Here is a 16,016-nt window from a genome sequence, read left to right on the forward strand (position 1 = left end):
CTTTCGGTGCTAATTATGCAATAACAGTTCTGTCCTCATGGGTGGGATTCATGGCCTCATAAAAGAGCTGGAAGAAGCAAGTGCTACTCTGACATGTGAAGAAGGTGCTGTGCGCAGACTTTGAAGCAGAGAAACCTCACCACACACTGAATGTGGCAGCACTCTCCTTGGACTTCCCAGCCCGCTGAATGCTAAGAAAGAAGTTTCTCTTATTATAAGCTACCTACCTTGATGTATTTTGTTATAGCATTGAGAAAAAAAACCCTGAGAAACAAGAGCTTCAGATGGGTGGCAGTTGCTACTGTGCACATTTTTCCAGATTCCAAGGGCAAGCAAACCCTCTTATCGGTTAGCACAGACTTTCTTTAACCCTTTGAAGGTATTCTGCTATTTGTTTTCCATTTTGGTTGTTAATTCCTGTTCCTTTGTAGATTTGACTTTTCTTTCAGTTTAAGATCCTTGTCTTTGGTATTCTGCAATTTCACTACAGTGTATTTAGATGTGGCTTTCTTCTCTTTGTGGACTTTCATTTGTTCATATGTCTTTTTGTTAGTTTCTTGTCTTTCATTAGTTCTGGGAAATTTTTAGTTATGACTGAAATTTCTTGTATATCTATTCTTTGTATTTCCACTTTCTACAACTTTAATTTTGTATAATATATGTCTTACCATTGTATTCTTTAATCAACATGAATTTTTTTTCACATCCTTATCTCTGTCATATTCCATTTACATTTTCTGATCTATGTTCCAAGTCACTATTTTTTTTAGCTGCACCTAATCTGTTTAGTCTACCAGTTTTCCGTTTCAACATATTTAGCTCAAATATGTCTGGTCATTTAAGGAAGCTGTCTTGTTTACTCACATTTCCACTGAAGTAAATATTAAAAATTTAGACATTTCATCCAGCTATTTTATATTCTGTAACCAATAATTTCAGTATCTATAGTTGAAGGAGGGGAGCTAAATCTGTTTAAGCCACTCTAAAGCTGAAAGAGAACTCTGATATCTCTGGGCTGATCCATTGGGTTGATTTTCTGACATTTAGTTCTTCACTTAAATTCTTAAAGAAAACAACTCATAATAGTATATTCTGTATAAGTTCCACGCACTAACCGATTACACCACTGTTGCTCCCATAAGAGTATATTCTCTTGGCATTTATGTTCATTCTTTCTGCTTTGGTATTTAAGTCCTCTAAGAACTTTACTTGATCTGTAAGGCAATATTATGAAAATCTCCAAATAATTATAATTAGGTACTTTAATTTCTAATATATTTTCATTAGGCATTTTGATGCTGTTTGGTATTTTTTTTTGTACTCATCATGCATATTTCCTCAACAATATGAGATGTTCTTGATCTTAATGTGTTTTGTTTGCTTGCCTGCTTGATTTGATATCCTGACTTCTGGAGAGGCAGTGTAGTATAATGAACATCCCTCAGATTTATAATCAAATTCAAACCATGTAACCATTTGTAACTTACTTACTTTTATTAATCCCTCTAGACTTCATTTTTCTCCGCTATGACAGGTAAATAATGCCTGCCTCATATAATTTTAGAAATATACATTAAATGTACTATCATATGATGAAGATTGCCTAACATGTGGAAGATACAACCAATCAGTTATTTTTGTTTCCCTAATATACCTGTGCCTTTGTCCCATCCCATTTGCCATTTCATTTTAGGCATATTTTTTGGAAGTTGCATTATTATTAGCTTTGTAGTTTTAGTCTACCATTTTAGGAGAAAAGTCTAGTTTTATTGTTACAATTGTTGCCTTTGTCTTGCTTAGTTTTATTTTCTATCTTTTGCTCTACAGGCTATATTTCTTTGCTTTTGCCTTCTGCATGAATATGAAGTTTCATTAATTCCATTCGTGATTACCCTAAATATCTTTCAACTTTATTTTATGTGATTATCGGAACAAACAAAATAACGACTTTATGGACTTCAACTAAATGCTTTTTTCCCCCACATTTCATGTCTTCACATTTAAGTTATAATTTAATTCACTTATTTCATTTTACACTGAATTTTATAACTACACTTACACTATCACTTTACTTCTACATATTTAAATGGTTTCCATGTGAGAGGAATATGTAGCTTTTCTGGAAACTAAATGTTAGCTTGGCACTCACAGCTAGACTATGGCGTTCTCCTGTTGAACATTAGCAATTCCCAAATCTCTGACATCAATAAGGTCATCCAGGGATACTGAAAAAATGAGTAATTGTATTCATGCCAAAGCAAACCAAAAAAAAAAAAAAAAAAAAAAAAAAGGACTGTACAAACCATAAAAGTTTAACTCCACACTCCCTCTTGTGGTTCACATGAGTAACTGCTGCTCCTTTCCATTCCTTCAACTTCCCACATTAAAACTAAGGCATCTGATAGCAAAATTACCTCCACTTTCTGATAGTACTCAAGCCAGAAGAAACCCTCACTCACGTGGCCCCTACCCCAAATTGCCTGCATGTGCTCAAATTCTATAAGAAGCCCCTTCTTGCAACTTTTACGGGAAGCACCCACAGTTCCTGATGGCTCACATTCTTGCGTAGCAAATATCATTAAAATTCATTTTGACTATACTTGTGTCCTAGTGGTCTTTGACGGCAACAAGTGATGGAATCTGCTGCAGAATTCTCTACCATCATCTCCCAAATCTTGAATTATCTCTTTATGGTTGAAGTATTTTTCAATCCTATCACCCTCTGCCAGGATACCCCAGACTTTATCCTCACCTATAAACCTACTGTAGCGGAGTACTGAATTTGTGGGTCTTCATCCCTTTAACCTACAGTTCAAAATTGAAAAGCCTAAGGTTGTCTATTCATTTATTTCTCTAAGGATGGATTTTCAGGGGAGCTTTTTTATAGTTACAAAATGTTTTAATCTCACAAAAGTTTCCATAGGGCAAAAAAAAATGAAAAATTTTAAAAATATAAAGTTCTAACAGAAATGCACTTGTAATCCCTTCGTCGCTTTGATATAAAATATGGTATGCTTTCTTCCTGGTCAATTTTGGGGTCTTCCTGTTCATTTTCATCTATCTGCATTCTAGGAGTGGTTTCCAAGGTCAGCTTCTCAATTTGTCCAACTTTCTGGAATTATATTCTTTACAGCCTTTAGTGAGTATTTGAAGCTAGCATGTAGGTCCCCACGTAGTCTCTTCTAATTTCTCCCAATTCTTTCCTCAACAAAGCATCATTCTCCTACATCTTAAGACACCAGTTTTGCATCCATGTGCCCAGAAATACTGTTTAGGTAGTGCAGATTTTTCCACAGGCCTGTTACCGTATTTATTCACCTTTAAATAATGAACTAAATAAATCAATCCATTTCCAAGATGTACAAATCACTCTCAATCACCTTCAGAGCCCACTTGAGTGCTAGTAGAATCCCAGGCAGCCAGCTAACTGTTCATTCCCTTTCTGGATGCAAGTACATCTGAGTCCTCCAGACTTGACAGGTCACCCCAGTTCAAGAAAGACTCCAACTTGGTGCTGTGGTTCATTAGACAAGAGGACAAGCAAAACCCCTCTGAAGTTGAGCTCCTGTCTTGCCTCATGGCTCATTCATCCTGCCAGGGTTCGGCTCTGTTGCTCAGGCTGGCTTTGGTCCCACTGGTATGCTTTCCTTGGTGTGGCTCTTCTTACTGGAGGTGGAAGGGTTCTAAAGAATATTTTTTACTGTTGGTGGGATTTTAAATGTTGCCACTCTGAAGGCTAAAAGTTGCCCTACTGGACTATTCCACCAATGCAAAATCTGCCTCCGTCTTTCACCCCATTATATTTCTAAATCAGCAGAGGAAGGACTGTCATTTATAAGATTAATTGATGTAGGAAATTTTCTTATGTAAGTATACAGCAGCATTAATCCCTCCTGCACTATCTTTAGGGCACACTGCTCCTAGAGGCTTTCATATACTGTTAACTCTTCTTCACAGTTTATGGTACTAAGTGCTCCTTGGCTGGACTGTCAGTCCTGAGATTGGAGCCCTAAGTGCTTTCTCCTGTGCCTGGACAGGAGAAGGAAATCAAGTCAGTCAATCTTGGGCATGACTGCTATACTTGTCTCTTAACTCCAACCTTCACTATTAACACTGTTCCCAACAGAGGATCCTTTTAATAAAATCATTCCCTTCAACATCAACTGTAAACAAAAAAGATTGTATTTATTACAACTCAAGAAGGAAGAAATGAATTGCTACTAGTAGTTATTTATGCTAAATACTTAAAATTCTTAAGAATGTAATACAATGGATATGTCTTGTTCTTGCTACCCCCAATCCATTTCCCCTTCTAATAACACCCTGAATTTCAACCACTCCTAAGCTCAAACCCGTCCCCAAACTGTGCTTTGGGTTATATTCACTTCACACTCTACCATAAGGATGCCCCAGGGAAAAAGAAAACCTAATCCTAAGTCAATGAGGAGATCATTCTAGGACTTCTAGAAAAAGCACGCTCTTTTGGTCTGTTTGTCCCATAAGGAGGGCCTAGGACAACATGTGGAATGACTATGTCTTGTCTAGAATCTGGCATTGCAGGGGGATTCAACAGGTCTGAGGGTAAAACAAACACCAGGGCAGAAAGAGTGCAGATGAGACCCTGCAGACATCCTGTGTGTGAGCTGTTCAATCTAGAAGGTTCAAACGTAGGGAGTCCTCTAATGTTTTCAGTTATGTCAATCAAAAACTTTTTCTTTGTTGCTTAAGCCAATTTAAGTTAGGTTTCTGTTTAAGTATCTATTAAATTCCTAATTAACATAATATACAAATAAAATACTTTCTTGCCTCAGTAAGTCCACTACCTCAATACTGTACTTTTTGTAAAGAAATGGAAGGATGTGTTCACTTGGTGACCATTCACCAAGGAGCAAGTTCATGACCTGTGCACTTGCTTGTAAGGCTGTTACTCTTCAATTAAGAAAAAGAAATGCTGGGCTGGGGATTTAGCTCAGTGGCACTGTGCCTACCTCACCAGTGCAAGGTCCTGAGTTCAATTTCTGGTACCAAAAGAAAAAGAAAAAGAAATGCTGCTGAATACAGTCAGCTATCAATATACAAAATCACATCATTTTCTAATTTTAAAAAATTGATCATAAATAGTCTATCAGATCAGAGTCTCAGGCTCAGATAAGGACAAAATCTGCTGTAAAGCTTCTTGGACCCAGGCGGCAGCCCAACAAACACTGGTTAAAGAAGTAAACCTTGGGGTTTGTTGTTGAAACTTTAAAGAAAAATGTGACTTTTAGTCATAGGTGACTCATAATCTACAAAGTATGCAAGACACAGATATAGTCATTATAAATATAATCCTAAAAGTGATAATGGGGAAACCAAGGTATTGTTGGAGATGGGTAAGACTAAATTTGATTTGTTGTTAGGATAAAAAGCGAGAATTCATGCGAAAGAGCCAGAAAGCTCTTACGTGGAAAAAAAAAAAACCCAAGTCATATTTTGTGACAGTAGAAGAGAAACTCATGAAGGTCTAAAGAACCAAACACATGTTGCATTATGCTCAAACTAAGACATTTTATTAGCTGGCTTTACAACTTAAATAGTATCTTAGTTATCAACAGAACAGCTTCCATTAATTCCAAATTTTGCTTTCAGAAGTTGACTTGTTGGAAGGGCATTTTTATGCTCAATATAAAATAGCTTTATTATAACCTTCAGCAAATCTTGCTTAGGGTTAACTTTAAGAAGTTCCCAGGTCTAATATGAACTATCTCAAAAGCCCAATTTAGTTATTTTCCTTAAAATGTACAGTACATTTGAATGAAAAGAAAAACCTGTAAACATTTTTGGTTTGGGTGGAGGTACAGTCTATTTCATGATGATGTCAGTATCTTCTAATACTATTTCTGATACTTGCCATAAATTTCAGCAAAGTAAATAAATCCATTTATTTACTACCAAATGTACTACCATTTCAAAGGGAAAGGAGTTTTTTAAATGAAAGTGCAATATTAGCCTTTCTTTGACTGTTGGAAACTTGAAATTTTGCAGAAATTATTATTAATACTTCCTTGCGGCTATTTATAGCTTTAAATATTCTCTCTCATTTAAAAAAATATCAATTGTACATCATTTCTTGAACTGCATAACTGTATTCTTTAAAATCAGTGGTGAGTTATTTCATTTGGAAGCATGGTAAAATTCTGATCCATCATTCTTTTATCTGTAAATAATAAAAAAAAAAAAAGACAGTTGCTATAATTCAATCAATCATTCTTTTTATCTGTAAGGGAAAAATATCTGCTACAATTTAATCAATTGCATTATAAGAATAGTAACAAAAAGAAAATAACAGTGATTTGTTGTCTCAAGAGTAAACTTTATTCTCCTTCCTATATTTTCCTCCTTCCCTAGTCATGCTATTTCTAAGATTTACTATACTCCTTCCCTTATTTTCTACAAGAAATTCTACCTTCTTTTTAGAATGCTCTTTCATAAAGAATGTCTTGAGAGACTAAACATGATGTTGAAGACAATGATAAAGCTCATCTTTATTGACTGTAGAGACAATTACCATCCCAATGATCTGTGCTTTGCATGGATCATTCCATTTCACAACTCTAGAGGCAGATTCCACTGCCCCATTTTTATTTTTATTTTTGGTACCGGGGAATTGAACTCGGGACCTTGCGCTTGTGAGACAGACGCCAGAACCACTGAGCTAAATCCCTGGCCCTGCCCCATTTTTATAGATAAATAAATTAAAGGAGAAACATATTTGTGCTAACAGAAGTCAGTGGAGCAAGAACACAAATGGGCATTTTAACTCTGGAACTTGTTCACCTCTACCCTATACTGCCCTCCACAAATACTTTATACAAATGATGTGCATAAAGTTTCTTTGTACTTTAAAAGCTTAAAAATAAGATTTTTCATGCTTCATGTGTAAATTTTTATACAACTCAAAGCTCTGTATTCAAAGTATATATCCAATTAAATGAACTCCGCTGCCTGCTGCGCAAGCACAAGGACCCGAGTTCGATACTTGGTACCAAAAAAAAGAAAAAAAAAAAAGACTAATAAATGAACTCAACAGTTTTATGCAGAAAGTAATCATATGAAGTCTCCTTAAAATACAATATTCATAAAATTCATATTATGATAATGTGAATGAATATTCAATTTACTGATATTTCTTGGTTCATTTCTCTTTCCTCCAAAATTCAATTATGCTATGCATTATGTAATAGGAATGTTTCAGAAATATCACTAATATAGTAACTGAACTTTTTGAATGAATCATTTCAAAAGCACTAAGAGCTACTTAAAGAAAAAAAACTTTAATGAGGGCTCTCTATTAAACAAAATCATTATTCCCAATCATCTAGATACTCACAATTTGGATTGCATTCTGATGGACCTATTTTACAACAGCCTTTTTTAAATTTTGAGCAATATCATCAGTAAAGAATAGTTTGAAAGATTCAGTGTAAGGTTTATGACCAAACATTTTCTTCCCATCATTCTTTTAATTTTTGATATAAGTTTAAATTTCTTTTCCCAATACCTTACTTGGGTTTTCCTTAAGCCACAAAATCTCAGTAATCATCCTTAAAAGGTAAAACAAAACAACCCCACAGCCATGGACACACAATCAGTCACTATAAAATACCTCCATGACAACACCAGCAGCTATTGTGGAACCACTGTAACGCAGCATAAACCTTCCCAGCTCTTTAAAGTCTTTGTAGAGCTCAAGAGCCACTGGTCTTTGTGTCTGTAGCTCTACCAATGCATTCTGGCCTTTCGTTAACAACCTATTAAGAGAGGAAGAAAAAAAGAACAAATGGATATACATTAAAGGTGAGTAAAGGAGTAACAACAACCTGGAAAATGTGTATTTCAAATTCACTGTCTTTCAAAACAAAAGAAAAACTTTTGTGTATTTTTTTAAATGAAAATATCCTTTTGGGTTTTTCTAGGTTAGTTAAAAAAATGAGAGGAGTAATTCTGGATTTAAGAAACATTAGGTATTTCATATGTATTTTTTAACCAATCTTCAAATACAACTCTATCCCCACAGGACCACTATGAATGACCTCAAATGCTCAAGGTCCTTCTTGATTAATTCTTTCCTTTGATTTCCTGCAGAAATTAAGATGTTTAATTATCTAATAAAAATGATATTAAGGCTTACTTCTATAGAGAAGTATTTGTATTTTCAGAGGAATCTAATGCCTATATCTTTCTAAGTAGAATATAATTTGTTGACTGTATATAAAGAAATTATCTCTATTGTTTTATTCTTTGGTGCTGAAGATCAAACCCAGGTCCTTGCTCATGCAATACTAAGCACATGTTCTACCACTGAGCTGTACTCCTGTTATCTTTAAAGAGGACAATTTCCTGGTGCTAAGATTACTCTAAGTCAGTCTGTTCCTACCACTTACCCTCTTTTTCCACATAAGAATAATGGTTTCTTAGCAAGGACCTGAATTGTTATTTGGGACAAAAAATTCCATAAAGAGCTTTACCACATTATGATATTTGTGGGAAATGAGAAGGACAGGACCTGAGCTACATTAGAAATGGTTTCACATAAGTAAGTAAACAAAATCCTTGTGCATGGACCCCATCCAAACTTACTGAAAGAGGTAGAACCCAAAGGGAGATATTTTGAAACGTCCTCTAATTTAATTTTGATGTACTCTAGAAAGAGACAGAAATCATAAATTCTCCTAAAAGATTAGTTCAGGAATAAATAGGCTAAGCCAAACAAGTTCATTTCAAAAAATCTAAATATTGGCTTTGGATGATTTCATTCAGCCCAAAGTCCAATTCCAACTGGAGGAGAGAATCAAGATATATTCATGTAAAAAAAAAAGATATATTCATGACTTATCCTTAATTAGTGTTCTATACAGTTAAATTCCACTCTGTATAAACTGATTGAGTCTATGATGTGACTGAACTAGAATGAAGGGGAATGGCAAGGTGGTAAAGAGTATAAAATAAGGGCCGGGGATTTAGCTCAGTGGTTTCGCTGTCTGCTGTGCAAGCGCAAGGACCCGAGTTCGATCCCCAGTACCAAAAAAAAAGAAAAAAAGAGTGCAAAATAAGAGAAGACAAAAGTTTTAAATAGATGATAGGGAAAACCAACATAGGAATACATTAAATCCTAGCACCACTGAGCTAGGATTCTGTAACCAGAAAAGGGAGAAAAAAACTCAGGACACAGAAAATTCAGGAGAAACTGAAAGAAAACTCATGGACCAATTTCAGATTGAAAATCTTTCAAATCAACTGTCTGGGTCAAGCACCCTGGCTCTGCACAAAGAAATATAATTTAGGTAACCAACTAAATGGGTTAGAAGCCAGCCTCTGCCACTTGTGAGCTTTGTGTCACTTTGCTAGCTGCTTCCTATGACTGCTGAGAATATAAGTCACATAAAAGCATTCGGGGTGCACCTCACAATAATGAGGTCCTCAAGGAATGGTAGTCTTAGGCTGGGGGTGCAGCTTAGTGGTACAGCTCTTGCTTAGACTGTGCAATAAGCTGAGTTTGATCCCCAGCTCCAGGAAAAAAAAAAGTTCTTATAGAGTATTACATTTTTCAAAACATTATGTCAAACATTCACACTAGGAGCTAAAGTCCCCTTCGTATTCAGATGAGACACCTTCAAGGGAGAGGTCAGCAACCCTTCCTCCTTGCTGAGAAGAAGGCCTGAGTTTAGAGCAGGTTCTCTTCCCCTTGTAGCCAGCGCATTAACCCATTAACCACTGTGGGACTCTTAATGCAGGTGCAAAAGGTGAGGAACTCCCAAGGACAAAAAAGGGGATTTTGGGTGGGATTCCCCACAGGCTAAACTTCAGGAAAACCCCGAAGCTGAAGCAGTCAAGCCAAACTGTGATTGCTACCCTTTAGTTGAACTAGAATAAGTTATGTGTATTTTGTTACATTCATCTCTAGCATTTTGAATTTTTGTTTTTATTTACAGTACTTAGGGGCCGGGGATTTAGCTCAGTGATTTCGCCATCTGCTGCGCAAGCGCAAGGACCCGAGTTCAATCCCTGGTACCAAAAAAAAAAAAAAGATAAAAGAAAATACAGTACTTAGTTTTGCAGAAAGTACTTTCTCTGAAAATTGCCAACCTAATCTCCACCAAATGGAAACTGTCCACAACTAGGCCTGGATATTAAGTGGTATCAAGAGCCAGAACAGTGGCGATCACCTCATCCTAAGGCTCCACATGGACTTCTGAGCAGAAAATACTTTCCAAGTGGCGGGAAAAAAACCAAGTACTCCCAAGTGTGGGAATGACCTTCTTAGCATAGGGAATGAGCTCATTAAGTAGATGACAGTGAAGGAAAGTACAAAGCTAAAATTTGAAAGCAGTGGCTAGACATCTCTGAATTCATCTTTGAAAGAGTAGGACTTTTTTTGAATGCCCTTACCTATACATCATCAGGATCTAGAGCCTGATACATATATACACATAATTCACAACCCTTACCACTATACATAATAGTAATTGTATGAAACATTCATACCTAAACAGGAGCTTAGACATGTGTTCTTAGTTTGTATTAATCTAGTCATTAAAAACATTATTTCTGAGGGGCCGAGGATTTAGTTCAGTGGTTCTGGCACCTGCCTTGAAAGTTCAAGGTCCTGAGTTCAATCCCAGGTACCAAAAAAAACAAAACAAAACATTATTTCTGGAATACTATACAAATGAGTTAACCTGTAAAGAATTTTCTTAAATTGTTAGTGTTTATGATTTCTGCATTCAAATACTTACTTGGGTTTTTTCTTGGTGACTTCGCCAGTGCTTTTGTTCAAGACACTAATCAATCGTTTAATGACAGCGGGTTCACTGACGGTTTGGTAGTGTAACAGCACCTAAAACAAAAACTTTTTAACACTGAAAACTGTTTCCACAGCAGATCTGGCCTCTTCTACTGACATTTACATGTAATTATACCCAGTTTGGCAGTACTGTTGGAGTTGGTCACCATCTCCAGGTACCTAAGTCCTACCATTCTAATCAGGTGGTACTTAACTAAGGGAAAACACTTGTGAGAGGTAGCTCAAATTTCTACCCTTACAGTACAGCATAAACTTTAGTAAACTGCACAAGCTTCCTGTCAGCTTTTTCTTCTGCAAAAGTGGAGGATAATATCTTATCTAAGTGACTGCAAAGATTAAGAGACTGACTCATTTATAACAATGTACTATTATTGTACTGTACTATTATTTTTATGTAAGAAGTAGAAGGAAAATAACCTGGGACTGAATCCCAACTCTCAGTCTGTAACTCAGTTTTCTCAGTTGTAAAACAGGAAGGCTTTGACAGTGCTGTGATGAAAAATAGGATGCCTCACAGCACCTGGTATTGTAGATGTTCAACTACTGAGAATTGTCTCAACATAAGAGAAGGGGATAACATCATATTCATCAACAATTGAAATATTTGGTTTTTCAGTGAAAGTGATGAAAAAATGGATCCTGGCCCAACCACTTAACATTCATATAGTCACAACCTCTCAGAGTCTCCATTCCTTATCTGTTAACAGAGGCAATACTAAGACGGGACCACACTCTCTTACTTGTAATTCCCAAATCCCAAAAGATTGCAAACCTAAACTTTTTTCCCCAAAGCCTGTTATAAATCTATTAAGATAACAAAACTGGACTTGAAGTGAGCCAATTCACTGTCCTGTGTATCTCACATAGTGTTAACAGTAATACGTTTTGGTGCAGAAACATGCTTCATCACAGTTGTTGATGTTGCCTCCCTTCCTGTTAGGAGTTTTAGAATAATACATGCAGAGTTTTTTGTTACCAAAATCCTCATTTCTGAGTTCTGAAATACACTAGTCTGAAGGGTTTCAGGATTGGAATTTTGCTCCATGTGAAGTCATGAGAATCAAATATCTAGTATTTTATAAGTTGTAATGGGGACATAATGTTAGCTGCAAAAGAAGTTACTATTTTCCTTAAACTTCTAGGTAACCTATATTTTAAAAATATCAACACATATATGGTCACATGACTTTCAACAAGGGTTCCAAGATCATTCATTAGGCAAAGAACAGTCTTTTCAACAAACAGTCTTTTCAACAAATGCTGGCTAAGAAAACTGGATATCCTCATGCAAAAGAATGAAGATAAAGCTTTACCTACTACCATATATAAAAATTAGCTCAAAATGGATCAATGACCTAAACATATGAAGTAAAACTATGAAACATAGGGCAAAAGTTTCCTGATGCTGGATTTGGCAACTGTTTCCCGGGCATGATGACATCAAAGGCATAGGCAACAAAAGAAAAAAAAGTAAACTGGACTTCTTCAAAATTACAACTCTTAGTCCATCAAAGAACACCATAAAGACAGTGAAAAGGGAACCCATAGAATAAAAGAAACTCACAGCTGATAAAGAATTAATATGCAGAACAAATATGCAACACAAATAAAGAATTCCTATAACTCAACAACAAAATAATCTAATTAAAGGAAAGAAGGGAAAGGAAAATGATGAGAAATGGAAAAAATGGAAATAAAGTCTTTGTAAATAGGGAAGGATGGAGGGCGGGAAGGGAGAGCTAGGAATGGGGAAAAAATAAGAACCAAGATGCATTATGTAAAGGTACAATTCCCAATGAGAAATGTAATTGTGTTGTATACCTACAATGTACCAATAAAAGAATTTAATACAAAAAAATAATAATAATCTAATTAAAAAATGGGCATAGGACTTCAATAGCCATTGCCCCAAAGGTACACAAATGACTGAATAAGTACATGAAAAGATTGTCAACACCACTAATCATTACAGAAATACAAATAAAAATCACTATGAGATACCATTTTATACCCATTAGTTGAGCAATTAAAAAACAAAATTAACTCATTGCCTCAGAAAAATGAAATTGACAAGAACCTTGTAAATGAAGAAAAGAGAATTCTTGGTACACTGCTGGTAGGAATGTAAATGGTATAGACCCCATGAAAACAATTTAGGGTTCATCAAGAAGTTAAACATAGAATTACCATATAATCTGGCAATTTCACTCCTAGGTATATGTCAAAAGAACTGAAAGCAGGGACTCAGCATCATCATTCATAATAGCAAAAAGACAAACAACTAAATGTTGATCAACAAAGACTGTGTAAGCCAAATGTGATATATACATAATGGAATGTTATTCAACCTTAAAGAGGGCTAGAATCTAATATATGGTACAACATAGGTGATCCTTGAAAACACTGTGACAAGTGAAAAAACCTAAACACAAAAGCATAAATATTGCATCATTCCAGACATGACAGACATTGTGAAATTTGCTTAATTATAAAATTATAAAATTGGTAAATTTTGTTATGTATAATTTGCCACTATAAAACAAAATCAAACATGAATTCACTTACAACCTAATCCATTCTATGATTTATTTTAAAATACTGTATATAGAGTGTGTAATGAAGAGAAATTTAAATATATTTATGTAGTACTGAGGAATTAGTCTCTAAATAGTGAAATTTTAATTTCTAAAAAAAAATTCCTGTTTAAAAAAATATTTTTTGGAGCTTTACTCCCATAGTGAGTTAATTGACAAAAATAACCATTTTTTAATAATCAAATTTTTTCCTAGTATTTGTGAATTAATATGCACAGGCAGAATCTTGTAATGGAATGTCAAATATTTCCAATTCATGCATATTTTTGAGGCTAGAGAGGAAGGCATTATTACTATTCAAAGTTACTATTGATCTCTTGACCTCTCCACCTCTCCATTGCCAAATATTATTATTGAATGAGTAAAAACATACAGAATCCACCTCCACCATCTTCTCCCCACAGGACACACTGCTTTCTATAAATGAGTTCCATCTCTTCAAAAGAAATAAGTGGTAGTTATTTGCTCATCACTATGTGAATTGTGAATAGTTAAAAGTTGAATATTTTCCACTGCAACCAACTTTTTGATGAGATACTTTTATTCCTTTTTTCAGTGTACAGAATAAATGTGATGTAATTATTAAAGTACTTCATAGTGTCTTATGAATACAATTTTTATATGATCAAGTTTACATAAAAATAAAGAATTATAAGCGAAGTAAATGATTATGTCAAATGTTGATGCATAATTATAAGACAAATTTATATGAGCTAAATAAATTTGTTCTCAATCTCTTAAACATTATCACTAACTTCAAAAAGTTGAAAGGTCAATTACTAGTACTATCTTCATATTCTCTGAAAGATCCATCATCAAATGGTGAAAATGGTGACCCAGAATCTTTACCACATGACATGATTTAAAAAAAAGAAAGGCTAAAGAGAAAATGCTTGTCTGTTAAGTGACAAAAGAAGGTACTATAAACTCTAGAGTATGGCCCTAAACCTGTGAAAAAAATTAGACATAAATGAGAAATTCAGACTATTCACAAGTAATATTTCCTGGATAAGTAACATTATGTTATTAAAATCTTCTTCCTCCCATAAAATGTGTATATTCAAATGATGCTGATCATTGATGACCTGCAAACCAATTTCACAGCATGAAGGGTCTGAATATGTTGCTTCAGCACAAATGAAATTTACCATATGTCAACAGATGCCAGGATGTACCCATAAGTATCAGTACATATACATACTGGGTGGATAATATATACACATAAAAATACATTGAAATGTAAAGAGATCTCTATAGATTATGCAATTATATATTATGGTGATTTCCAAAATTTACTGAAACAATCTATTACTTTTATTACCAGAAAAAAAGGCTGGGGATGTAGCTGAGTGGCAGTGTGCTTAGCCTATCAGCAGAAACACTACAAATAAGTAAATTAAACAAAACAAAAATCCAGAAAGGCCCAATCTAAAACTATTAGGTAAACTCTACTACATAATGAAAACTTATCTACCATTTCCCCTACAAATTTTATTATTATCAGTTTGTATCTTGTTAAATACAAAATATCTTCATGGCTCTTTGAAAAAAGTCCTCAGGCTCAGTGGTCAAAATAAAAAACACAAAATCATTTCTAAATTCTAACTTTGTTTTTCTAAATGAGAACAGTAAGATGTTGATTTAAAAAATAAAAGTGCAAGGACCCAAGTTCAATCCCCAGTACCAAAATCAATCAATCAATCGATCAATCAAACAAACAAACATCTGATAAAATTTTTCTTTTTTTTGTTTGTTTGTTTTTTTGGTACTGGGGAGTGAACTCAGGACTTTGCGTTCATGAGGCAGGTGAGGTGCCACTGAGCTAAATCCCTGGCCCTAAAGTTTTTCTTTTTAAGGACAAACTACTTTGAATTTATAAAAATAAGAACAACAAAACATTTTGAAACTTACAGGAAATCCTTTAGTGATAGGAATTTCAATATTAAAGATGAGGATCCTGGCTCTGAAACGAGTGCAAGCTTTAATAGGTTCTTTGGGGCCACAAAATATACACCCAACACTGTAACAACAACAACAACAAATGAGGGAAGGCAACTGGCAGACAAACACATTTATGTCCAATAAAAATACCTCTAATATCATTTATAAAGAAACTAAAACAAGTAAATTAGGAACTTTTCCTCTCCTGTAGGTTAAAGCACGGCTTTACATTACCCCTTTCATTCAAAGAACATGAGAAGTTTGTGCTGACAGGTATTAATTTCAATCTTAAGTAACATTTGCTAATACTGTCACTAGTGTCAATTTTTGGCCAAATAAGGTTCAAAACTGAGCTAGTAGATAGCAAAATTTATGTGTTTTGATATCCTTTATCCAAAATGATGGTTGCTAAACTCATTTTCTTACTCACTTGATTTTGATGATATCTATCCCAACCAAAGTAAGACTAACATGATCGCCTGCTGCTGCCCAATCAACAGGTTCATCATGCAGGGTGATTCCTGGAAATGAGTAAGAACCAAAGAATACAGTGAAACACCGCAACACCGAACCATAACAACCAAGAGAGTTTGACTAGTTTGTGCTTCATCAGTCACTACTCATCATTTTCAATATGA

General features: G+C 34.8%; 1 protein-coding gene across 3 annotated transcripts in view; it reads right to left on the reverse strand.

The window, feature by feature from the left end:
• Positions 1–5,527: 5,527 nt before the first annotated feature.
• Positions 5,528–16,016, reverse strand: part of Hbs1l (HBS1 like translational GTPase) — an 85,396-nt gene continuing 74,907 nt past the window's right edge. For all 3 annotated transcript variants that reach the window (XM_021249543.2, XM_004871504.3, XM_087190003.1), the window contains 5 exons: positions 15,809–15,899; positions 15,349–15,457; positions 10,776–10,876; positions 7,646–7,790; positions 5,528–6,196 (listed from right to left, as the gene is read on the reverse strand). In XM_021249543.2, the coding sequence (XP_021105202.1) occupies positions 6,185–6,196; positions 7,646–7,790; positions 10,776–10,876; positions 15,349–15,457; positions 15,809–15,899 (458 nt within the window). In that variant the 3' untranslated portion in view covers positions 5,528–6,184. The remainder of the gene's footprint in view (positions 6,197–7,645; positions 7,791–10,775; positions 10,877–15,348; positions 15,458–15,808; positions 15,900–16,016) is intronic.

This window comes from Heterocephalus glaber, unplaced genomic scaffold (genome assembly GCF_053883595.1).
Source record: "Heterocephalus glaber isolate CG9 unplaced genomic scaffold, H.glaber_assembly_v1.0 deba00001550, whole genome shotgun sequence".
Lineage (NCBI taxonomy): Eukaryota > Metazoa > Chordata > Mammalia > Rodentia > Bathyergidae > Heterocephalus > Heterocephalus glaber.